The following is a 26,880-nucleotide window of genomic DNA, read 5'->3' on the forward strand; positions in this document are numbered from 1 at the left end:
GTTAATAACTTTGGTGTAAGCGTAGCTCAAAGCTATAAACAAAATTCTAATAACTTGATCCTTATAGATTCAATTAGATTGAACGGAAATTGATAAACACATATGTTCATCATGTGTATGATAAGCTATGTTCAATCTAATAGAATCTATAAGGATTAAGTTAACATTTTGTTAATAACTGGTGTAAACGCAGCTTTAGTTTGCTCCAGGATGATAATTTATAATTTTATATCAACTGTTGCTTCTTCTATTGAGAATCAACTGTACAGTAGTATCCAAACAGGACAAAAGGATGTAATAATAGTAATAATATTATTTTAATAGTGCAACGCAAATCTCTCTGCCATTTAACAGAACACTATTAGCTCTTTAGCACTTTGTCTCTAAATAGCCATTTATTTTCGTTATACATGTTCTCTAAAATTGGATTTAGAATCACATTACAGCTGTTTTGTGTGCGGTATCTGTCAAGAAATGCGTCGGCAGGGCTATTTTAGAGTCTTCACTTTTATGTGCTTTCAGTCGTAAAACTTGATTTGTTCCACCACTTTTCTTCCAAGGGAATCTCGCGTTGAATGACCGCAAAACATATTAAAATTAACGACATCAAAAACAACAAATGGTTCTTTTGCAATGTACAATTCCTCTAATTGAAATGTGCTTTTTCACTATGCAATCCTGACTTTTTATTGTCCTCTTCATTTTGTTAGGATGGGATTCAATTTAGAAATGGGTTCACCTAAAATGGAGTTCAATTTTTTTCATGGAGGGCAATAATAAAATGTTAACTGCTGTGTTACGCAAAGCATAACGATCTCTTTTTATGGATTTTGACTATTCAGGCAATGATCATTGGTTCTAATTTTGGAAATCAATCTGATTTGAACAATAATATCAAGCAAAAGATAATAAATAATAACTTCTGACTGTTCGACTCAGCGACCACATAGTACAAATTTGTATTGTGTAGTACAAATTTGTATTATATAGTCGTTGGTTAGACTACTACACTACTAGAGAATAAAAGCTCAAAGCTTAGTAGTGAAACAAGTCACAACTCTTCATATTTTGGGCTGGGATTATTTTCTTCTGCCTTTTTCCCTTCCCTTCAGATTATTCACATTGGTTTTGATACTGGATGGAAGCTCGTGATTCTAATTTTCTCTCACTAGTAGGCTATCACTCAAAATTTATAGAAGTATATTAACACCATTGATAGAAACATTTAATTAGGGTGATGAATTTAGAAAACATTGAACTCGCTAGGTTGTAATGAATATTTGAAGATGATGATAATGGTGTTGAATATTAATAGTTTAAACTTGAATAGAAAAAAAACAGTACAAATATTGTACGATTTACACATTGACAGCTAAATAAATTTAGTTTCACATCAGAATTATCTCATTCCCAGCTTCAGGTAATGTAGTGTAGAGTCATTGAGCTCTTCAAGTTCTTTATTTGAATTTACATAATAGCTATTCACATACTGTAGATTCGAGTTTCGTAACTTTAACTTACAAAGTTCCAAGTTGTTTTTAATCTCTCCACACATGTTGAAGCAGTCTCTTGCTCACTCTCTGTCTCTGTCTCTGAAGATTCCTTAATATCATCCTGTCTTTCTCCACTTTGAATATATTGTACTGATTTCGTCCTGGAATCTGTTGTTTATCAAATCACTCTCTCTTACTATTTCTCTTTCTCTTCCTCTCTGTATCTTCCTTTATTTCTATACATATCTTCCTATCTCTCTTTCTTTGTATCTCTCTTCATCTTCCAGTCATCACAGTGAATGAATCTCGGTTTTGCGCGCTCAAAGACACTTTTCGGTCGTGTAATGAACCGGTTCTCTCTTTATACCTTAAAAAGACATCGATTTCGGAATACTTGTCCTAAATAAACTCACCACAGCACCTAACAGTGAAGATTGCAAGTTGTAAAACGTTATGGAGAATTCCTAATAAACACAATGCACTTTTGCTTAATCATTTGTGTTCTTAAAACTTGAATTCGGTTTGATATTAACAGAAAATAATAGTTAAAAAATCAATCAAATGCACTACCTGAAATTACATATGAGTTATAAAACACTCATTAAGAATTTTCCAAACAATGAAATATTGGATCAAACCTTTGACTTTGAAACATTTTAAGAATATTTTCCGATAACAGACATGCGTTGAATAGTTCCAAGTTGATTGTACAAGTTGATGCGTAAATTGTTCTAAGGAACATTACTAATTATGGCTTTTTTTATTCCAAATTTTGATGTATTTGTACACTTACCATGAAACTATAGGTCTACTTAGTTTTTTTATTGATAGATTGATATTCATTTATTGATGATTGATATTCATTGACATTCATTTATTGTATGAAACACTATAATCATAATTTCAATCAAAAATATTATGATATTGGAGGATAAATTAGGCTGAGTCTGTACTATTGTCTCTCCAAAACTTTTGAAAAAATGTTAATGTTGTCCGAAGGCTAATCACACACTGCTTCTCACTTGATTTTCGGTCCAGGAATAATGATTTGAAAATTTTAAATTTTGAAGGTTGACGTAATACTTGAAATGAATCACAGAATTGATAGTTTCATCTAGCTCTTTGCCCATCTTGAAAAAAAAATGATTCGCATGGATTGAAATGAACATGGATTTCACGCTCTGCATGGAGATAGATATCTATCCATCTTCGTTTTAACGTCACTGCGGTCACTCGGATTTTCAGACACAAATTTTCAGATTTCTCTACTTGTTCCTAATTTGAAGTCTCCAAGTACTGTATTAGTTATCCTGGAGTTGCTCTTTTCGATTGTGTTTCTTTAATTTTATAATAACTGCAAAACTGTAGACCACGTTGGAAGTTTCAACTCATCAATTCGAATCACTAATAATTTATGAGTGATTGAATTATTCTCTCAGGAAATTCTCTAAATTAGAAAATTTTTGTACTATAGTGAGGTCTACGTTATAATAACAGTGGAGAAAGATAGGAGAACAGCGTTGCCGATTCTCTGCCTTGTCAATGCCTTTTATAGACGATTGCTGATACCAGTATATCTGATGTAATTATTTTATCTATTTATTTATTTTTATTTTATTTGCAATGGAAATGAGACTAATGTAGTAGCATTGGTAGATAAATAATAAGGTACACCTTGTGCTATTTTTCTTCCAAATTTATAGGTGAGAAAGTCCAAGATAAGGTTAGAATTTCACGTGTACAATTTTTATAAAATTTTAGTCCAAAATAAACATGAAAACTATAAATTTTGAATTTAGATGGGGTGAATTAATAAACTGATTAGAAATATTCCACTCAATTACCACTTGTAACGAATAGTAAAAGTAAATTCGTAAGGCTTTTGTTGGTGGGGAGTCCCTTGCGGGAAGGTCCCACCGCCTGAATATATAATTTAAGCCGTCAATGGGCCTTACGACTGTCATACTTCAGCCGGGACCGACAGTTTAACGTGCCCATCTGATAACAGGGGAGTGATCTTGTTAAAAAACTTTTGGTATTGAGAGGGTTTGAACCCGGGATATCTATGCTGCTACGCAAGCACCCTATCCACTAGACCACAGATCACTCTGTAACGAATAATATTGGGTTATTTAAGAAAATTTGGAACCATTGACGAAACACAAACTTGTAAACACAATGAATTAACTGTTCATTCTTGTTTAAAATAATCAAATGAAATAAAAACACACATATTTCGTAAAATTCTACAGGTTTATTTGGAACGGTTCTACAACATCGACAGCGACTCAGTCGAATTTTTAAAATAGTCAATTATATTTTTTTATTCGCCAAGAAAATATGTTATGAATCATGAATTTCCATAATTGAGATCAAATATTTCGTTGATTAATTATATTTCTACATATGGGAACTATCTAGTTACGGAGCTAAAAAAGGATAGCGCTATCAGCTTTGTCGAATGATAGACAATGATAGCAACACCAATTTTAATCAAATACTATCATTACAACGTGGACCACACTATAGTTTCTGGTTGGAAAAATCCGACCTTGTTGATGATCACTGAAGCGCAAAGTCCTCCCCCTCCAACTCCCACCACGACGATTCCAACATTTTAAACCGCAACAAAATATTATGATGCAATTTCCACGACTGGAGTCGTAGCAGCCAATTTCCATACAAATGATAGCTTGCTCCTCTTAAAACTTCCGCTGCTGCAGATCAGTTCCCAGTAATATCATAATTTATTATGCAGTTTCTGTTCTCTTGTTAGATCACATTTCCAACAGTTTTTGAACACCACATAGGTGAATAGACAAGATACACGATGTATCCACAGAGGTCGTAGACTGACTGCATAATTTATCAGTATTTTTAGAATTTCAAATAGCATCCGCCCAATTCATCTGTTTACCAAATCCACATAATTTAAGATGAAAATTATGATGCTTAACATGAATGGATTTATTTGAATTTCCGGAGTTGTCAAAAAATAGCATCCACCAACAAACTTAGACTTGTACTACATTCAACCAAGCAGTTATTGTCTGAATAAATATGCAATATTATTAATCATATAAACGGTGAAGTTTACGTCCTCAGTGTTCCAGGGGTCTGCGTATTTCAGAAACTGTGATTTCTAGCTTGTGTATGCCACATAAGGAATGAGGTATGTGGGTGTATCTGAACATCCATTTTTCTATCCAAATTCATGACATATCTATCTAACCCAGTAGAAGCAATCTTACGTTCTGTGGGGTTTTTATTGTAAATTAGAATCAGAATATGGGCGCTATAGGTTATTCAACAACATTCATTAATTCTATTTCACTCTAATTTATGGGAAAACACGTTATATTCATTAAACCCAGCTACCACATAGTTCAATAATCATTAGTAGTAGTACTTTCATTAGTACAATAATATAATAAGAGAAAATATACCGTTAACTTAACTGAGAATATCGATACTTTATAAATTACACTAGCCGTCAGGCTTGCTTCGCTCGCCATATCCGTCTAGCCAGGGGGGCGTAGCCCCCTGGACCCCTGTTTGGATCGTCCAAGAATGAGATCAGCAGGCTCGCTTCGCTCGCCTGCATTTTTCATTTGGGCATTTTTATCATATGTTAGGACAATCGAGTCGGGAGTCCAGACTAAACGGCTGGCTAAACGGATATGGCGAGCGAAGCGAGCCTGACTGCTAGTAATATAATATTCCCAGGATTGAAGTAGTAGTGCCCAATCGATTTTTCCGTGATAAATGCATTTAAATCTTCAACTTGGTGCCATCCTAACAAAGTCAACTCAACTTAATGCCAACCTGACAAAATTATCAATTTAGTTGCCAGTTAACAACTGTTTCGAAGAGGTACTCTACCTAGATTATAGTTCTATAGTAACATATGATATGGAAATTTCAATTATAATTAAGAGATTGGGAGAAGAAGAATATACATGCTAAAAGACGAACTTTAAACCCTTAAAAACAACCCTTAGAGTTAAAATATTGCCAAAAGATTTCTTAGTGCGCCTCTAAAAGGCCAACTGAACATATCTACCAAATTTGAACGTTTTTGGTCCGGAAGATTTTTAGTTATGCGAGTGAGTGAGTGAGTGAGTGAGTGAGTGAGTCAGTCAGTCAGTCAATCAGTGAGTGAGTGCCATTTCGCTTTTATATATATAGATTATTCGTACCATACTATGTGGTCTATGATTAACCATTCATTGCTATCGCGGAAATCTTAATATATTAAAAAAAAACTATCCATTTTTTCCTAAAGTCTCTTTCATCATTGGTACTCAATTTATTTGATATCTGCCAGTCTTGTCTTGAATACCATGAATTCAAATATTAATAAATCTGAAGCTAAAGCCTTCAGCAAAAACACCAATGTTTCAAGTTCTCTGGTATATTGTAGTTCATTGGTAAGCGTGTACTTTCATCTTGAATATCATAAATTCAAATATTTTTGAGTTAATAGCTAATTTAGCCTTCAACATAAACATCAATGTATCTAGTTCTCCGTTATATCGTACTGTATTGATGCATTGGCTAGTTTGTAGTCTTCAATGCGTTAAAAATATATTATTATAAATTATGATAATTATATATATATATTTACAAATGAATATGATAATTATCACAATTATAACAGGAAGCACACGACATAGATATATTAAAAACACTTACATTATAATTGGAAATTTTCGATAGCTGTGCTATCTTCGTCGACCGAGCAGAGAGTGGTCTCTCTCAATGACCTCTCTCTGCACGGTGACGAAGATAGCTCAGCTAACGAATATTTCCGATTATAATGTAAGTTTCTAAATGTTTTCAATCTATCTATGTCGTGTGTTTCCTATTTCAATTAATATTATAATCATCACACTAATATATTATGAAAAACGTATTCCAACAATATTTCTGTAATTTGCCAAATCTGTTCAACTTCAACAAAGTGCTAGTCATAATTTATCTGATAGAGACTCTATTATTATGTTCATGTAGATCTAAACACAGGGTTATTTTCAAAGCCAATTTTCATGTAACTTCATGGATCTGTGAATGTCCAAGGTAGAGCCAAAATAGATGTGAGACAGGTGCTTGAGCTGTGTTAAACTTTGCAGTATGAAGCGGCTGCATTGTGCCAACCTCACGCTTGTCTGCTCGGTCGTCTGTGAATCATTGTGTTTCCCGAAAGTTGTATGCGAGCTCACTACACTCCACTACGCACATGTTGTTGACTTGAATTGAGTTACTGTAATGGTACTGAAATACGTCTAGAAATTCTGTTGTTGAAGTGTGTACATGCTATTTAAGTACCTCTTCTTAATTGAGATGGAATTTGGCCAAGTTCACAATAACACTGTTTATTAGGTACTGTCTTGTACGATACTAACTCTGTCTTGTATGATACTATTATTTGTAAAGCTTGTTTTCGAAGTTGAGTACAGTCCTAACCTTCCTTCGCATCTCTACTTGAAATTTACTTGAATACATTGCATGAATGTAATCAATTCAGAGATAACTCGATTGCATATGTTTTCAAAGGTGCTATATGTAGAGCTCGATTCTCTTCTTTATTAAATTCTTTATTAATTCATACAAAAAGTACATCATAAAAATTATAGGGAGAGAAAAAATAAGGTAGCCTTGTGCTATGCCTCTCCCAAATTTATATAAGGTTGCACATAGTCCAAAATAGGTAAGTCTAAACAATTATTGTTCATGGTTACGTCCGATGAGCGATTTCCGATGAGCGATTTTGGGGTTAGCAGTCCACTGAGCGATCCATTGTTCAGAATTACAATAAGGATAGGCAGACGCTATGAATGGGAGAACTAGAAAAGTATCTCACAGATATCAAGAAGATTTAAGATCAACTTCACATCTGAAGTAATCTAAATGCAATCATAAGCAATCACAAATTTTAAGCTCATGCCTATCTATAATCATTATAGTTAGTACTGTATATAAAAGCGGAACGGCTCCTATATTTTAATTACATAAGAGATTCCATCAACAGAGTTCAAAATCTACATTTAAATCTACAGTTTATCAGAGATTGACAATGGTGTAATAACCGAAACTGGTCTTTCTAATTATCAATAAATCATTGGTTTTTTGACAATTTCTTAGTCTTTTTCATTCAATATGAATAATTACCACAATATCAACTTTTCAACTACACAAAAAGTTAAACCTATGCGCTTAAATCCCAAAAATTAATAATTTAAAAAAAAGTTTCCCGAGTTATTTATTCTGATAATTTGATAATACCCAAATCGATTATTTTTACAGTTTTTTTAAATATTCTTTATTGGATACAATATTATTCTTCATTTTCATGGGAGGTGGTAGGTACTGATTCAATCATCATCAGAGTATACACATACGCTTGTGGCCTTCCTCCGTCACTCACCCTGATGATTAATGACACCTAATTCATAGTGTCTGCCTATCCTTATTGTTATCATGAACAATGGATCGCTCAGTGGATAATTTTTTCCCCGATCGCTCATCGGAAATCGCTCATCGGACGACACCAGTGTTCATACAATCCCTGTGTTCAAAGAAAGGTCTGAAAGGGTTAATTCATTGAAATATTCCATCTTATTCCTTGTATGTTAGTACATAATATATTTGAAGCTCGTTTTCGGAGTACAGTCTCAACTAAGGTACCTAGAATACATTCATTTATAATACAAATAATACAATGTGGCCTTTATTTATGGCCTTCATTTCTATATAATGTGACAATTTATTTATTTATAATATAATGTATTCTAGGTGCATTGGTTTCAACCTTTCTTTGGTTGAACTCTACTTGAGTAAATTCCATTGTTTTCTTCCATCCTATTCTTCGTATTGTCTTTCACTTCCTTACATTCATTTGATTCTCTCCTATTTTCTTTTTCTTCCAATTCATTTTTTCTCAATCTTTTGTTTCTGAATATTGTAATGAAATCAAAAACTTGAGTGAATAATTAATTATCCAAAGGTGCTGTATGTTAAGCTTCATTTTCTTTCAACTTCTGAACAAGTGTTCATACTTCAAAGAAAGGGTTCATAGAACCCTTGTATTCAAGGTGTTCAAAGAAAGGTCTGAAAGGGTTAACCTATTGGAATATTGCATGTAAGATGTAATTTCTAATTGCACTAAATCCTAATTCATTCACGAGTTGATGATCACTTTTTGCAATTCACATCATCACAACGAAGATTAATGATAATGCTGGATACCTGATTTTTATGAAAACCTGTATATTTTATCTGCTTCATCATAATAACTGCACTAAGTGATATTTTACTCATCATTACTTAAACTCTCTTATTCGAAATTCAATGAATATCGGTTTCATTTGAAAGCAGCATTCTCACAAAACAATTATTGAATCCTTGAAGACAATCAAGATGATGGATTCGGTTGACTTTCGATAATAATTAATAATTCCTGACAAAAGCTGGTCTGCTATCGAACAAGGAGGGCTCCTAATGGCGAAACGGTGTCGCATCAATCACATTTGCCTTCCCATTTCTCAAATCCGACAATCGGGTTTGGATTGTCTTCTGGTTTATTCTATTCTTCGTATTGTCTTTCACTTCCTTTGATTGCCTTCTATTTTCTTTTTCTTCCATTTCATTTTTTCCTCACATTTCTCCGATATTGCATTCTATTTTGATTCTTGTCTTCTTCTCGTATTCGCTTTCAATCGGGGGATTGTCATCTATTTTGGCTCTTGTCCCTTTTTTTGCCTCGATCTTTCCGAAGAGGTGAAAATTCGAAACCCTCTCGGACATTTGCTGTATCTCGGATCGATTCAGGGCTGTAAAAACAATGGCGAAAAGGGGATGAAATAGTTATTTTTAAGGATACGGTGGTGCGGTCGCCTGGGAGGGAGTGAGGAGTTGTAGGAGGAGGGGCAGGAGGTGGAACGAGGGTAGTTTCCCGTATTCCCTGAAGTCCCGTTGCATTACCCGTCGCAATTCTGAACGCTTTCTCGCCGTATATGGGAACGACGAATCGGCAGCAATGCCGAGGCAGAACTGAGCGTATAGGAGTTGTTATAGTTGTTATACTCTCAGAGGCCGAACGCCGAGCTAGTGACCAAGAGCAGTTGCGCACGCACGCACAAGTGCAGTCGTAGATTTTCACCGCCAAAGACAGCAATGGCTCCCTCGGGAATTCATATGCCTCCAGTCTGTACTTTAGTTCTCCTTACAACAACCTGAATGCAGAAAACAACAATAGAAGTGGAAATAGCATAATTGCTTTCCACGAGTAGGAAATCAATGATACCAACTTCTTATGCAGTTGTCCTGTTATTGTAGTGAGATTTAATTTTTAGTTTATCAAATAACGAGTATGAGTAGAAGGTATAGATTTCAAACTATCAAATTTTTATGCAACTTTCCTATGTTTATATGAGATTCTATGAGATATCTATATGAGAAACTCATATAAGTTTCTCATATAAACGCATGTTTGAAAAGTGGGCCTACACATTTCCAACTCTTCTATTCATGCTTCCTGAGATTTTGGGTTTTAATTTTCATTGATTGCAGTGATAGATACACCAATCAAATTTTTTTAGTGGATAAAATTTGGATACATCAATCAAATGAAACTCATATAAACGCATGTTTGAAAAGTAGGCCTACACATTTCCAACTCTTCTATTCATGCTTCCTGAGATTTTGCGTTTTACTTTTCATTGATTGCAGTGATAGATACACCAATCAAATTTTTTTAGTGGATAAAATTTGTAAGACTATCAAATGAGAAACATGGGTGAAAGGTGTAAATTTCCAACATCTATGATACCAACTTTTTATGTATTTTTCCTGTTTATATGATGGGATCAAGTTATAAGTTTTCCATGAGTGAATATTTTCAACTCATCATGCTTCTTGAGATTGCATTTCACTTTAAAGTGATTGCAATGATTTAGTACTTTTCTTTCAATTGTTTTATGTGTTAGTATTGTTGTATGTTAATATGTTTGAATAGCTTATGCTTGTAAACTACAGCAGTAGAAAGTCAACTTTTTCTTTCTTGTTTTGTGTCTATTGTTGGAATGACTCCTCCTCTAAACATGAACTTGTTCCATATATTAGAAGGAAAATTTTCAGGGAATATATTGAAAAATGTACTTTCTGGAAATAACATGTATTTGAATTTATGTAAGGTAGACATTTGTAATCTAATGATAATTTTTCTTTTACTTTACAGGTAAGATGACTCCCACTGCAAAGTAACCACTCTATTCTTCATCATTTGGGTGAGTTTAAAATCCAATCTTGCATACTACGATCTTTCTTTGTGTGACGTAAAATTCCTCTTGTTTCATAATTTTCTGTTCCTATCTTCCGATAAAACTATGCAATTCAATCTTGCATACAACGATCTTTCTTTGTGTGAAGTGAAATTCATCTTCTTTCATAATATTCTGTTCCTATCTTCCGATAAAACTATGCTTGATTAGAAGTAGTAGAAGAAATTAGCAATAGTAGTAGTAGTAGTAGAACAAATTTGGCATCTTCAACGAAAAAAATCAAGCAATGAAATCGACTCGCTCGCCAACCAATCTATAACTGTTCCTATTCTATAAAAACCAACCTAACTAATAATAATAATAATAATTTCTCTGGTCGAGGGTACAACACGACCAGAGGAGTTTATTCAAAATATAGACATGATTACAAAAAGCATATAAGCTACAATTATTTACAAAGTATTAATACAATTGGTTGATTATTTGCTGATCTGAGAAAATGTGGCCCCACTATATATGAATATGTGTCGGGATTCCACTAATTTTGCTATTGTTCAAGATTCTATGCCAAAAGTAGAAAAAATTAATAAAGATACATCTTTCGAGTCATTAGAAGTTCATGAAAACCACATTTAAAAAATAAAATTGATAACCTATGATGATATTTTAGATACCTAGATATTTTAGATAAATTTAACATGAAATAAATTTATAATACTCATGGGAAAAATAATTAAATGAAGAAAATAAGAATGGAACAGTATGGACATTTTTCATAGAACTAATTGTTCTCCATGATTGATTCTATTATCCAGGAGCCACTTTTTTGTTTTCGATTTGAACTGTTCCTATTCAATCACAAACCAACCTAACCGTCCCTATTCTATCACAAGCCGACCCCAACTGTCCCACCCAAAACACGTTCATCCCAATCGAGCAAGTTGGTGAAGAATTTTTCTGTCATTGCCATAGTTGAGAGCTATTGAAGCACGCAATATTCCGTTTGCGAGGGTAGTTGTGGACGGAGGATATTAGACAGGAATGCAATTCCAATCACTAGAGCTGCTAAATTCCTCGGCTATCTGTCATACCGATGTCACCCTGTAATCAGCGTCCAAACAGATCTCTGGCATTTGGGGAATTTTGGAAGGTGAGCAGAGCGAGATCAGAGAAACAAGCAGAGATTGCCACTCAGTGCAGGAGTGCGAGCGAATCTGCTCAACACCTCGCAGACCTTCTACTGTGTCAGTGATCTTCACTGCAAAAGTATAATATAGTGAGGTCCACGTTATAATAGGGGAATCCGATGGGTATCAGCATAGCCACCTTTAATACAGGTGGCTATGGTATCAGTCATCTCTTCGTAAAACAAGACACCAAACTTCTGTTCCTATTCCAGTAATGGCACTGAAGAAAGATAGGAGAACAACGTTACCGATCCTTAGTCTTGTCAATGCCTTCTATAGACGTTACATACTACTGGTTTATTGGTGTAATATTTACTGTTCACTCACGTTTTAAATTATCAATGATATTCTATTAAACAAGAATATATAATCCTTCAATAATTTTATGATGAATTTTCATATTAAGATGAAATATTTTGTTAATTGATTATTAATTCTACATCAAATACTGCCATTATATGGTGGACCTCACTATAGCACCCTTCATTAGTATGGCAACTGTGATGATTACCGTATCATCATCACCACCACCATCATCATCATCATCATCATCATCATCATCATTAACATCATCATCATTATCATCATCATCTTTACTTCACTTACTTTACTTTTCTTGTTCATCACAATGACTAAACTGCGTTGCTCCCGCAGTATATGACACGTCAAAGTTTAATGTAATATAATACTACCATCATAGCCTCCTCTAATACAGTATTAGTAGTATCTGTATTACAGTATTACAGTATTACTCTAATACACAGTATTACAGTATATCTCTAATACAGTATAACAGTATCTGTATTAGAGGAGGCTATGCTACCTTCCTTCATATCTCAACACAACAGTCAATAGAACACAACAGATTTCACATAACATACAATAATCAAACATTAACCAACAAGGAAGTCTGCTAATCTGTAAGGACACAATACAATAAGGATTTCCCTGAGTGTTTTTTGAGCACACTCAAATAGTCACTATCACTGTCACTATCACTGACGTCATCCCTGTCACTATCACTATCACTGTCACTATCGCTGTCACTAACACTGTCACTGTTACTCTCACTGTCATCATCCCTGTCACTACCACTGTCACTATCGCTGTCACTAACACTGTCACTGTCACTATCACTGTCATCATCCCTGTCACTACCACTGTCACTATCGCTGTCACTAACACTGTCACTGTCACTATCACTGTCATCATCCCTGTCACTATCACTTTCACTGTCACTGTCATCACTATCACCATCATCATCATCATCGCAAAAGGAAACTTCATTACTGTTCATGAAGGATGGCCAGGTTATCACTTTGATTTTTTAACTGGGCTCGAAATCTTCTACTGTTTATTTATTCTGAAGGGGTTGTGTTTTCTTTTTGTTTATTAGACAAGGTGTCTGATTGAGCTGATCAAGATATGCATGTAGGATGATATTTTATGTACAACAAATCTTCTTTCAATTTATTATTGAATAGCTCTTTTTTGAGTTTTTTGTACATTTTATCCTTTTTATTGATCGCGTTCAATGCACTACCGCTTGTCTTGTGCCAGTTATGGGAATGGAATAAGAATGGTATTCTCCTTAAAATTCGCGTGCAAGAAATAACTGCTCAAATCAATCACGACATCGCAAATGACTCCATCATCCAATCGTTCTTGTCTTGAGAGTTATTTTTGATGAAACATGCAATGGTAACAATAATGTTACGATCTCTTTGTCTTATGCCATTAGACAAACATAAACCAAATATGAATTGAGACTTATATTGTCTCATTCCTGATGAATCTTTATCCTCTGTTTATCATGTCATATCAGTTAGTAGTTGATCATACTGTCTCAAACTTAAATAGACTTTTCGAGATTCTAGTCGGGATACGTTGCGGGTTGTAACTTGTCAGCACATAAATTCATATAATCCTACTATAATGAGCTTCACGTTATTATGAGAGTATTTGATTAACTTCGATGTTGCTATCCTCGTCTATCATTCGACAAAGCAGGTGGTACTATCCTTTTCTAGCTTCGCAACGATGCCAAATCTGCTTTTGACAATGTAGAAATATAATTTAATTAAGGCAGAGAATAGGCAACGCTTTTCTTTTATAAATATAGAGAGAATAAAAATCTCAGTACCCTTTTTTTGAAATATTTTATCACTACATGTTTCGGACATTTATGCCATAAAATTTTTCCTGAAAATTGCATAAATGTCCGAAACATGTAGTGATAAAATATTTCAAAAAAAGGGTACTGAGATTTTTATTATCTTTATATTTATATTACAAGTAGCCCTATAAAGAAAAGAGATAACGCTTTTCTTCTATGTTTATCCACTGCCATATAACGTAGACATCACTATAGTCATTTATACTCATGAAATTACATTAATACGGTACTTATTTTATAATACAGAGTGATAATTGATAATTGAACCGAATTCATGTCATACTAAATGTTCTGGTAAAGTAATTTTATTAGCCTAGGTACTTGAACTGTTTAATTATTATAGAAATCACTAGTATCTTATTTATACTTTTTTAAATCAACAGAACTAGTTTTAACAATCATGCTATTTTTACTTTCCTTGCCCTATTACCATAGGTAAGGAAAGTAATGTTTTCCGAAAAAAATTAAAGTACCTTTCTAAATTTTTATAATACGTTTCAAGGTCCCCTGAGTCCAAAAAAGTGGTTTTTGGGTATTGGTCTGTATGTGTGTGTGTGTGGTGTGTGTGTGTGTGTGTGTGTGTGTGTGTGTGTGTGTGTGTGTGTGTGTGTGCGTCTGTGATATCTCGTCTCCCAATCAACGGAATGACTTGAAATTTGGAACTTAAGGTTCTTACACTATAAGTATCCGACACGAACAATTTCAATCAAATGCAATTCAAGATGGCGGCTGAAATGGCGAAAATGTTGTCAAAAACAGGGGTTTTCGCGATCTTCTCGAAAACGGCTCAACGATTTTTATTTTGATACTTGAAAATGGCATGAGTGCTAAAACTAGTTTTGTTAATATAAAAAAGTGTAAAGAGGGTGCCTACTAGTGATTTCTATAATAATTACTGAATTTTATATAAAAATTAAGATATTCAATTAAAATTACTATGTTTCCCATATTACTCAAGTATAAATTGTACACGTGGAATTCTAACTCATCTTGGACTTCGTCATCACCTGTAAATTTGGAAGAAAAATATCACAAGGACTACCTTATTATTTTATCTACCAATATAGATACTGTAGATACTGTAGATACCTGTTTATCTAACAATGTAGATACATTACTGCCATTTGCATTGTGAATAGATTAAATATTAAATGATTAATATATTATTCTATGATATCTATATTATAATATTAAATGATTACCTTATTAAAAATAAATTAAAGATATTTTATCTACCAATGTAGATACATTACTGCCATTTGCATTGTAAATGAATAAAATATTTATTGATTAATACATCTCGCATCACAAATTATAAGAAGATTGACAAAATAAACTCATATTTTATCTACCAATGTAGATAAACTACTGTCATTTACATTGTAAATAAATAAAATATTTATTGATTAATACATCTCGCATCACAAATTATATGAAGACTGACAAAAGAAACTCATTAGTGAATTCCTATGGACGATATCATGAATAAGATGGTATACTATTGAATGGGAGGCCTCCATTGTTGACAGAAAGAACTTATTCAATTTATTATTTTGCTTTGAAAAGATAACCACCACACAGACAATCTCTTCAGAACGGTGCATGCTTTCAAGAGGCAATAATTCAAGTAAATTTACTAAAATTGTGTCTACTTGTTTAGAAAGGAATTGTAAATGAATAAAATATTTATTGATTAATACATCTCGCATCACAAATTATAAGAAGATTGACAAAATAAACTCATATTTTATCTACCAATGTAGATACACTATTGCCATCTGCATTGTAAATAAATAAAATATTAAATGATTAATATGTCTTGCATCACAAATTTCAATGAAGATTGACAAAAGGAACTCATTAGTGAATTCCTATGGACGATATCATGAATAAGATGGTATACTATTGAATGGGAGGCCTCCATTGTTAACAGAAAGAACTTACTCAATTTATTATTTCGCTTTGAAAAGATAACCACTACACAGACAATCTCTTCAGAACGATGCATGCTTTCAAGAGGCAATAATTCAAGTAAATTTACTAAAATTGTGTATACTTGTTTAGAAAGGCGTCGAGGCTTGACGACTAGCACGAAAGCCATCTGGCCTGCTGAAGAAGCTGCAATATTATAGGAATAGGGGTTGTTGATAAGGGCATAAAATGTTGCGAGGGGATGAAAGTGATGGTTTATTACACCTGGTAGCAGCAAGGCCGAACCGTCGTCACAAAAGGTACGACAGAAGAGTTGGTGGGGGTAGAAGAGTTGGTGGTGTGGGGGTAGAAATAGGAAATTCTTCAGCAGAAGCAAAGGAATACGGATAAAATTCTGGTGAAATAGAATCTTGTTTCTGTTATGAAATATTGCTTGACGCTATTTTAGCTTGAAAGAAAAAAGGAGAGAGATTGGGTGAGAGAGAGTGAGAAGAGTGAACAGTATCCAAAACAAACGTTGCCGCCGCGTTTTTGGCTCGCATTCTCGCAGCACATATATGACGCATTCGTGCCTCAATTTTCTACCATACACAAAACACTTCATTCTGTCATGAACTTGCCTTCATCCCTTCCTTCCTACTGAGCTAGCTTCTTCATATATGTTACTGAACAGCCTTATACGATAGAGTATGAGCACTCCAGAACCAAAATGACACTTGAGATTGATTGTATTTATCTTTCAGCTGCAGATGGACTCTCTGAGTAGAGCATTTCCTTCACCATGAGTAAACAAAGTAACACTTAATTAAGTTTCAAGAAGAAAAGAGAACGCTAACAAGTTCTCTAATACTAGTAGTTCTGTGAACCTCGCGCTCCGTAAGTTACATTGACCTGTTGTTATGTTTTCTCAAAAATTAATAAATAATTTATCAATTTAAAATGTCTAGAGAAAATCCCGAATAAACATAGAGCTTTCTGTCATATCGTACCGTGACGTGTGATCCCGGAATGTGAGTGTGCGCGCTGTTATCAGGTCTAGCAAAAAACCTTAAAGATGCATAGACTCACATGCAGCGCTAGTGACGTACTTGGAATTGAAATCGGCCATTGAGGGGGCAACCCATAAGATTATTACATACCAATGCCTTTGTAATCTATAATATTACACATAATATAGATATATTATCTCGTGCTAGAATACCCCAATGGCGGCCTTAAATTTCAAGTAAGAGCTATCATTGGGAAGGCATAGTGTGTCTATATCTCTTTGAGGTCTTTGGGTCTAGCTGCCGTCGATACGCCAATCCAATCAGAGAACATTCTGTGTTGTCGTGTTGGCGAAAAATCGGTGTGTTGAAATTAACAAAATAAACTACCATAATGCTGATTTCCTACAAACTTCACTTCTCACTTTTTATTATTTTAGAAATCAATTTCTTTTCAATAATATTTGTTGCAATTTTAATCATCAGATTAGAAAGAAAAATGTAAAAAAAAAATGTTTTCTATCAATAACTCGAAACTCCAAACTAGAATCATGGCCTCAGCTAATGGAAAGACAACTGTCTACTAGCTTTGATGGAAAGATACATTTTCAAGATGTTCTATGTTTTTGAACGGGTATTATTATAGTTCACTAGACAGCTGATTTATGATGAATAATTTCAAAGTATGATTTTTACGGTACGGTAATATTGGCGTTCAAAGGAGACTCCTTTTCCTTTTGTATTATCCTTAAAATGCAAAATTTCAAAAGAACGTATGTGTACGTCGACGCGAAATTCAAAAAGTAGCATACCTGTCAAATTTCATGAGAATCTATTGCTGCGTTTCGCTGTAAATGCGGAACATAAATATAAACATAAATGCAAAACCGTCAACTTGAATCTTAGACCTCACTTCGCTCGGTCAATGATTCCCTAGAGTAGCGTTTGACAGTTACTCTGTATTTGGCGTGATGCTGGTACAGTAGTAGTAACTAATAACTATAATAATATCTTACAATTGGTAGTATACAAACTATTTCAGATGTTTCAAAAAAAAACAAAAAAACAGTACCTAATGTGACTACTGATGAGCCAATTATTGCTTAGGATAGTTCATAGTTTATTGCTATGATGATTGCTAAAGATATAACTATTAAAAAGTTTTTGAAAATACCATCTATTCTCTATCTACATACTGCGCATAAAATAACAAATGAACTTTTTCAATTACTGTTGATAGAAGTCATACGATTCATCCATTATACTAAAAAAGCATCCAAGATTAGGAAACTGTAATTTATAGTGAGTTATTGAATCAGTTCTTTTTCAATATGGCAAAATATTACTAAGGTGCGAACACAAATTATCGAAAGTTTGAAAATTTGTTGGAGTTGGTATAGTGAGCCTAAGGGCCCACTTTGTTTGATAGAAAGTATTTAGTAATAATTAAAGATTAATTCCTCTAATGGTACGAACAGAACGGTCAGGTATGTTATAGTAGAGAAAACTTCTAAGATTGTTTCATTTTATGGTTATAGCTGATAATGAGCTTACTTACTATTATTTTTAATCATGTTTCAACAACTATTTAATGATAAAATGTTTGGAAATTGTGACATAAATAGAGATTCTTTACCGGAATTTAGAAAGAAATGTATCCTAAAATTGAGATAGTGTAATTTGATTTCTGTTACCAAGCTTGAACTGTTTTTCGTTAGTTATGTATTTTAATGTAAGCCGTTTTGGGTGTATCCCGTGGCTTAATTGTGTATATACCTTGTATTGTAAACATTTTTGGTGAATAAATACATGAATGAATTCTCATGTCACAATGGACCTGTCATATCTAGATAACTATATCAATGACTTCAAATGTTTTTATCATCGCTAACTTTTTAATGGCATCGATCAAAACAGTCGTTCTGACCGCAATTGGAATCGATCAAAATCACCGCGACTTATTCGTTCTGATCGCACCTTAACTTACTACTTCCACCAAGGTTTCTGAGAGCATAAACGATTATGTATTCCTGGAACAGAAAATGAATGAGATAGAAGACCATGGTGACGCTTTTCATATTCATGTGGTGTAATCAAAGCTGTTGTAAAAAACCTGTTAGTGCCGGTTGCACGAAAGCCGGTTAAATTTTAATCGTGATTTATCCCACGAGAACCAATCAGAGAAGCCGTCTTATCAAAAAGGCCTTCTCTGATTGGTTTCTTGTGAAATTAATCACGGTTAAAATTCAACCGGCTGTTGTGCAACCGGGCCTTAGTATGTTTGAAAGAACGAAAGGTACTCTCGTGAAACCACCTCGGTCCACTGAGTCAATTATTATCTCGCTAACGATTTTAGCTGTCACTTCTCCAAGAGAGGAAAATGGGAAAGGAGAGCGCGCGCGCTACACTGAGATAAATCATAAAATGACAATCGAATCTCCACCGCAACTAGAAGAGTTGGACAATAAATTGAAGGCCTCCAGCGTTTCTCTTGGACTGTTTACAATGAGATAAACAGTGGCAAACACTGGAATTGTAGATCTGACAGACAGATAAATATTGTGCGAGTTTAGCTGCGAATGGGTCGTTTGGAATCAATCGCAACAAGCCTGAATACAGAGGAGGAGGTGGAGGAGAATGAGGAGGAGAAGGAGGAAGGAAAACGTTATTGTTGCCGTGTTTCGCAGCGACGAGGCGGGAAAGAGACAGCTTAAAGAGAAAGTGTTTTTTGTGTTTGTTTGCAAGGATATCGATTGGAATCGGTTTAGCGGAAGAGATGGATGTTGCTGGGGTGAAGCAGGGCAGTCGGCCAAACAAAGGTCGGATGCTCCTGGAGAGACAAGATGACGGCTGATAAGGAGCAGACGGACTCGATCAACCCCAACCCCAACCACATCTATCCAATCCAACATGAATCCTGGACACGGTATCTTATCTCTATCTAAAGGTGATAACAACGAAACACAATGAATAATCGACCAATATAAACCACAAGTGGTTAAGCCGAATCTATCCTGCAATCTGTAATTTTGTGATTTCAATCGGATATGAAACAAGTTGGTGTAAAGAGTAGGGATCAGTCTCAAAAACGCAGTGAAATTATTCATATATATCAATTAAATAGAAATACTATAGTTAGGTCCACTATAATATAATGTCAGTGTTTGATTAGCGATGGTATTGCTATCCTTGTTATTGTTATTTTTATTTCATCGTATAAAACCGCATTAGATGAGCACAGCTCAAACGGTGTACGACATGTCAAATATATGGTTTCCCTCCATTGAGGGAAAGTTTTTACTTTCCTTGCCCTATTACCATAGGTAAGGAAAGTATTGCTTTCCGAAAAAAATTAAGGTACCCCAATTTCTAGATTTCTATACGTTTCAAGGCCCCCTTAGTCCAAAAAAGTGGTTTTTGGGTATTGGTCTGTATGTGTGTGTGTGTGTGTGTGTGTGTGTGTGTGTGTGTGTGGTGTGTGTGTGTGTGTGTGTGTGTGTGTATGAGTGTATGTGCGTCTGAGTACACGATATCTCATCTCCCAATTGACGGAATGACTTGAAATTTGGAACTTAAGGTCCTTACAATATAAGGATCCGACACGAAAAATTTCGATCTGATGCAATTCAGATTGGCGGATAAAATGGTGAAAATGTTGTCAAAAACAGGGGTTTTCGCGATTTTCTCGAAAACGGCTCCAACGATTTTGATAAAATTCATACCTAGAATAGTCATTGATAAGTTCTATCAACTGCCAAGTCCCATATCTGTAAAAAATTCAGGAACCCCATCTATGCAAAGCTTGATTTTAGATACAATTTAAACAAAAATTTCCAAGTGGGAAAGATTTAGCATGAAAATCTCTTCAATTAATGTTGAGTAACATTTTCACCTAAAATTGAAAATAAGCTCGAAATTCGAGAAAATGTGTTTATCCAATAAAGCAAACTGTTGATTCTATTAAATCATTCACTATGAAGAGATAGCAGACTACGTGTGTCTCCAGCGTTATTGTCCTGTCACCAGCTGGCAGATCTTTGAATAGTAGACTTGGAATGCGCGTGTACACTTGCGTCAGGTGATAAATTTTTATAACGGCAAGGAAAGTTGTGTGAGTGCGCCACACCAGATTTTTCATTTTACAAAATCGTCTGGATAATTTCTGATCTCTAGGATTTCAATGAGAATTTCTCAATAAGAAGATCTCATAACATTATCTTAATGAATACGGGCAACATTCAGTCAGAGTATCTTTGAGAGCTGTATAGAATTTTCCAAGACTGTCAACACTCTTAAGTTCGTCCGTCAAACAGTTGAAAATTCTAAGCCCAGCATAATGTGGTCCCCCTCCTTGTCTATCATTCAAGGATAGCGCTATCTCTTTCTCACTTTGCTCTGATTGTTTGCTCTGATCACTTTTGCCAGATCGTCTTTCAACAATGTAGAATTAATAATTATCAGAATATTTCATGTTAATTAAGCAAATTCATTATGAAATTATTAAAAACATATAATTGATTATTTTAAAAGAGATTGAACAGTCAATATTTCATCAATAAACCTGTATCTGCTACCGTCTATAGAAGGCATTGACAGAACAGAGGTTCGGCAACGTTTTTCTACTATCTTTATCTACTAGAACCCTTTTTCATTCTCTGTAAATATTCATCAATATAATATTATTAATAGGTAATAGGATAATTATTATCAAATGAAAACCCAAATTAAATGTATTTAATAATAACTATTCATTAATCAGCGTTCGAATAAATGCGATTTCTAATTTATTTCTATAATATTATTGTTGTTATTCACACATTTTTTTTTGAATCAATTTTTTTTCAATTCAAAAATTAATTTATTTCGCACAAAATATTATTACAAAACATTGTACCGGCTAAAAATACAAAAAATAAAAATACTAATGAAAATCCACTATTATGAAAAACAACTTATTTCAACATTTTCTGTTTTGCTTTAGAGGACAAAAAGATAAAGCGAAATAAAGATTGGCACACCTAGGCATAAGCCCTATTGGAGTGCACTCCTCATAAAATAAAAATAATTTAAAGACTTTAGAGTAGTAGGACTGCTATGCTCCACTCAAGAAATAAAATATTCAAAATTTATTGATGATACACTGATACACTTGTTATTCACACAATCAATATACCCAAATTATGATAAATTTATCAACAATATGAGCTGTTTATTTTGAATGGAATACAGGATTATTATTTTATATAACAGTTGAAATCTTGGAGAATAAAGTCCTCTCTTGTCGGAAAAACAGATGAGTCTTATTGAAACTAACTCTTTCATACTGACTCCCAAAGAAAGAGAACGTTTCTACAGGGAACATCTGGGATTTATTGCTACTGATCAAAGAGCTTGCAGATTTTCAAGGAAACCAACTCTTTAGTCTGTAGAGTTTGAACTGGGTCACAAATCTTTTGGTTTGTAACACTTTTTCAGTACAATCAATTAATTTATTTATATCATTCGTTTTTGAACTATTTTTGATACTACAGACAAATTTTTGAATAAAACCTTCATAATCGAAAGTGGAATAGATGAGTATAATTAAACTTATTCGAATGATATTCACCAAGAGAAAATTTTACCTAATCTCAAGTATACGATTCATTTCACGCAATTTCAAAAATGTTTGGGCAAAAACTTTTTTTAATGCAACTAGGTTTAGATGTGGAAATAGAGAGAGATATACGCGGGCTTCCTCTTCATGCTTCATTCTCAGCCAAATAAATGAGCAATAAGTAATAAGTAAATTAGCTTATCACAATAACAATAAGACACTAGTAAAAAAAGGGCAATCAATTAATTGTCTAGAGATATCGATTAACTTATTAAATAAATGTGAAATGAGCAGTAAGTAAATTAGCTTGTCAACATAACAATAAGACACTAGTAAAAAAGGGCAATCAATGAATTGTCTAGAGATATCGACTAACATATTAAATAAATGAGAAATAAGTTGTAAGTAAATTAGCTTGTCAACATAACAATGAGGCACTAGTAAAAAAGGGCAATCAATGAACTGTTTAGAGATATCGCAAAATGTATCTTTATTAGAATTTTTTACTTTTGGCATAAAATCTCAAATAATAGCAAAATTAGGTGGCATCCCGACACATATTCATATAAAGTGGGAGCCACATTTTCTTAGATCAGCAAGTAATCAACCAATTTTATTAATACTTTGTAAATAATTGTAGCTTATAAGCTTTTTGTAATCATGTCTATATTTTGAATAAACTCCTCTGGTCGTGTTGAATAAACTCCTCTCCTCGACCAGAGATATTATTATTATTATCGATTAAATTATTATGCCTTCTACGAGAGTAAAAGTTGTCATTGATGCACTACGAGTAGTAATTGATTGATGGAATGATGGTATTCTTAAGAACCCCTTCAATGATGAAATTCTTTTCAAGAAAGAGGTAACTGTAGATGTATTGGTTGTCCCAGTGCGGACTACAAGTACTGCAATAATCATAGAACCAACTCGAAGGGGTCTGGCCACAGACAAATCAACCTACAGTTCCCAGCCCATGCAGTCGTCCAGATGCTGATTAGATGAGATGAAACAGACAATAATTCTGGCACCCTCTCTGCCAGGACGCACCCAACCGAATCCTACAACTACATCCCCTATTGTCGCCCTTCTACAACATATCATCCCCCTCTACATTACGAATTAAAATTACACCATTAACGTTCGAACAATACTGGCCGAAGCACTATCTTGCCACATTGACTCTGATGGCACACGCATTACTCAGGTCCTGGGCGGCACGGTACTTCAGATCACCCTCCTCGTGAATGGCCCAACTGAGAGATACAACACATATGAAGCTTGACCTCATCATGCATCATGAACAATGAGTTCCGGACATCGCAAATACTGTACATAGCTGGTACCCCGCCTCTAGTTCACGACTGGACAAATAACCTACAAATAGAATAACATCTGTCAAAGTGGTCCAGTCATTCATTCATTCAATCGTATGGTCCGACAGCCTTGAAATTCTTTGTTTTTCTTTTCAGGAAATAAAATAGTAATTAGATCTTATTTTTTATGTAGTTGAGAAGTTGACATTGTGGTAATTATTCATATTGAATGAAAAAGACTAAGAAATTGTCAAAAACGACAGATTTATTGATACTTAGAAAGACCGGTTTTACTTTTTGTGTAGTTGAGAAGTTGATATTGTGGTAATTATTCATATTGAATGAAGAAGACTAAGAAATTGTCAAAAACCACAGATTTATTGATACTTAGAAAGACCGGTTTCGGTTATTACACCATTGTCAATCTGAGATAAAGCATTGTTCTTCATCAGAGATTGACAATGGTGTAATAACCGAAACCGGTCTTTCTAAGTATCAATAAATATGTGGTTTTTGACAATTTCTTGGTCTTTTTCATTCAATACAAATCAGATCTTAGACCCTCGTCTCCAAAACATTAAATATCAGTTCAGGCCTTGCCTGAACCAGTGCAAAAGTTTGTTCACGAACACACTGCTCTGCGCCCATCAAGCGAATACTTTCTGTTTGAATTTGAACTGTCTCAACTACAGTTTATGTATAAAAATATTATTGAATATAAATATCTTAGCCTTAGTTTATCTTAACATTTATTCTAAACTGTAATCTCAACTACTTACATATTTAATTGCTCAAATACAGTGCAGGCTTCTCAAATAAATATCAATCAACTCAATTCAACACGATTTATGGAAGAAATCAAAATTCAAAGAATCACAATCGAAAATAAATTTTTAATAAAATACAAAAACAGGCTTCTTGGTGTGGTGTGCATAGCCAACTATGGTTTCTCATGTAATAGTCAGGTAGAGGGTGTAAAAGTGAGGAATGAAGGGTAAAGAGGAGAAGAAAAGGGAAGTATTGGAACTGCAGTTGATATTCATAATCAGCTCTAATAACAATGGTTGGGTGCTGATGAGGAGTATAATCTAGGTAGGGGGCATTTTCCAGTGACGTACATCTGAACGTATGAGTCGAAAGTTACATCGTCATTAACAATTGAACAGTTTCATCACAATGCTCCATCAACAAATATACTTTATCCTGAAAGAGTGGTAAGAAGCTCTAGTTTTCTTTATCATTAATAACAATATTATTATAAAATATGTTTGCTCATTACCTATGAATACAATAATTGCAAACCACATTAGAATAAATCAACGTGACTCGATATCATCTAACCATTAAGTTCACCGAACGATGTTAATCTATTTGAGTTCTAGAGAGATGTATTAGTGAGGTTAAACTAGTTTTGAAGAACCCCTATCAAACTATGAAAACCCCTATCAATATTTTACAAAACAATTTTTTGATAGTTGATTGATTGTTTCCATAGCATGATTAGTATACAGAGTTGGGAATCATGTTCCACTATCAAAAATCCCATACAAAAACGACACACGTTTCTATAAAATACCATAATGACTCTACAACTCTGATTCCATTATCAAAAATCACATACAAAAACGACACACGTTTCTATAAAATACAATAATGGCTCTACAACTCTGATTCCTCAATACGAGAGTTATGAAATGGATTTGAAAATACAATTTTATTTTTCAATTCAACATCATGCAGATTCCTCATCGCTGTTCCGTAATTATCGGAGCCGTTAGAAGAATCGCACCGCTACATGGTATTTGAAAATTGGAAAGTTATTGCGTTTGACGTGGTCTGTGGGTTGGTAGGGTTCACAAATGAACGCGTCGATAACTCTCAGCCCGAAATGCGGAAATCAATCAGTGCGTCACAACCGCCGACGCTCTGCATCAAAACCGCGACGCTGCAAATGCGAAAACAACGCGCCGACAGCGCAATTCTTCCGCGAATTTAATTACGCCAATGCACCAGAAGGGTGAGCGTACTTGAACAATTATCACGTGTGACGCCTCATGCAATTAAACTGTAGTTTTGGAATGCTGATACCAGCTATCAGGGCAGTATGTAGAAGTTGTTGCTGCTTTTTTGATCGCGCGTCAAGCCGCAAATAGCTCTGTCCCTTTTCTCGCCGAATAATTTTGTCTCTGAGCTGGGCCGACTGCCAAATCACTGCTTGTGATGGCTCCGTTTCGGCCGCCAAAATAATTATCGCTCCAAATCTACTACAGTAAATTCTTGCAACAGTTGAATAATTGAAAATTGTCATCTCTAATCAACATAATACCAATAAGATGAACTGGAATAATTTAGTCTCATGTGATATTTGATTGTGTAGAATGTAAATGAATATTGTAGGTAGATAGACATATAAATTCTTTCACTTTCACACGTTAAAACATTATGTTGTGGGTGAAGTTGTGGCAATAGCAGCCCCCTCTTCCACAAATTACTTCCACCATAGAATAAAAAGATCCTACTTAACGTATAAAAGTTTTCTCCTCCCACTCAAACCACACTGTAAATAGATTTTAAACAGAATGAGTGTTTCAAAAACTTACAGTTGTTGACAATACATGAACAATTAGATTCAATGTGAATATTGTTGTAATATATTAATGTGAATATAACTTTTAGGTTCAATAGTGAAGAATTAGGTGTGTAATTGATGTAAAAGGGATCCACGGTAATAAATGCTTTAGTTTTTCAAATTTATGTTTGGAATTTCTTCAATTGAGATATCTCAATAGGCCCAGGCTCTCCCAAATTGTTCAGTTCGATAGATTGATGAATTTCAAAATAAGTGTTAACGAAATTAAAGAGAGGAAAGTCTCTCTCTATCATATTCTTACATACAATTAGAAACTTTTATTT

General features: G+C 34.2%; 1 protein-coding gene across 1 annotated transcript; it reads right to left on the reverse strand.

Moving 5' to 3' along the window:
• Window positions 1–12,874: 12,874 nt before the first annotated feature.
• Window positions 12,875–13,258, reverse strand: LOC120351655 (serine-aspartate repeat-containing protein C-like). Its single transcript, XM_039429581.1, has one exon. It carries the CDS (start codon window positions 13,256–13,258, stop codon window positions 12,875–12,877), a length of 384 nt encoding a protein of 127 aa, XP_039285515.1.
• Between the last annotated feature and the right edge of the window lie 13,622 nt (window positions 13,259–26,880).

The sequence above is a fragment of the Nilaparvata lugens genome, chromosome 5 (assembly GCF_014356525.2).
Source record: "Nilaparvata lugens isolate BPH chromosome 5, ASM1435652v1, whole genome shotgun sequence".
Classification (NCBI taxonomy): domain Eukaryota; kingdom Metazoa; phylum Arthropoda; class Insecta; order Hemiptera; family Delphacidae; genus Nilaparvata; species Nilaparvata lugens.

Excerpts from the sequence above, each read along its gene's own strand:
- LOC120351655 (XM_039429581.1), bottom strand. The coding sequence starts at position 13,258 with ATGAACAGTAATGAAGTTTCCTTTTGCGATGATGATGATGATGGTGAT.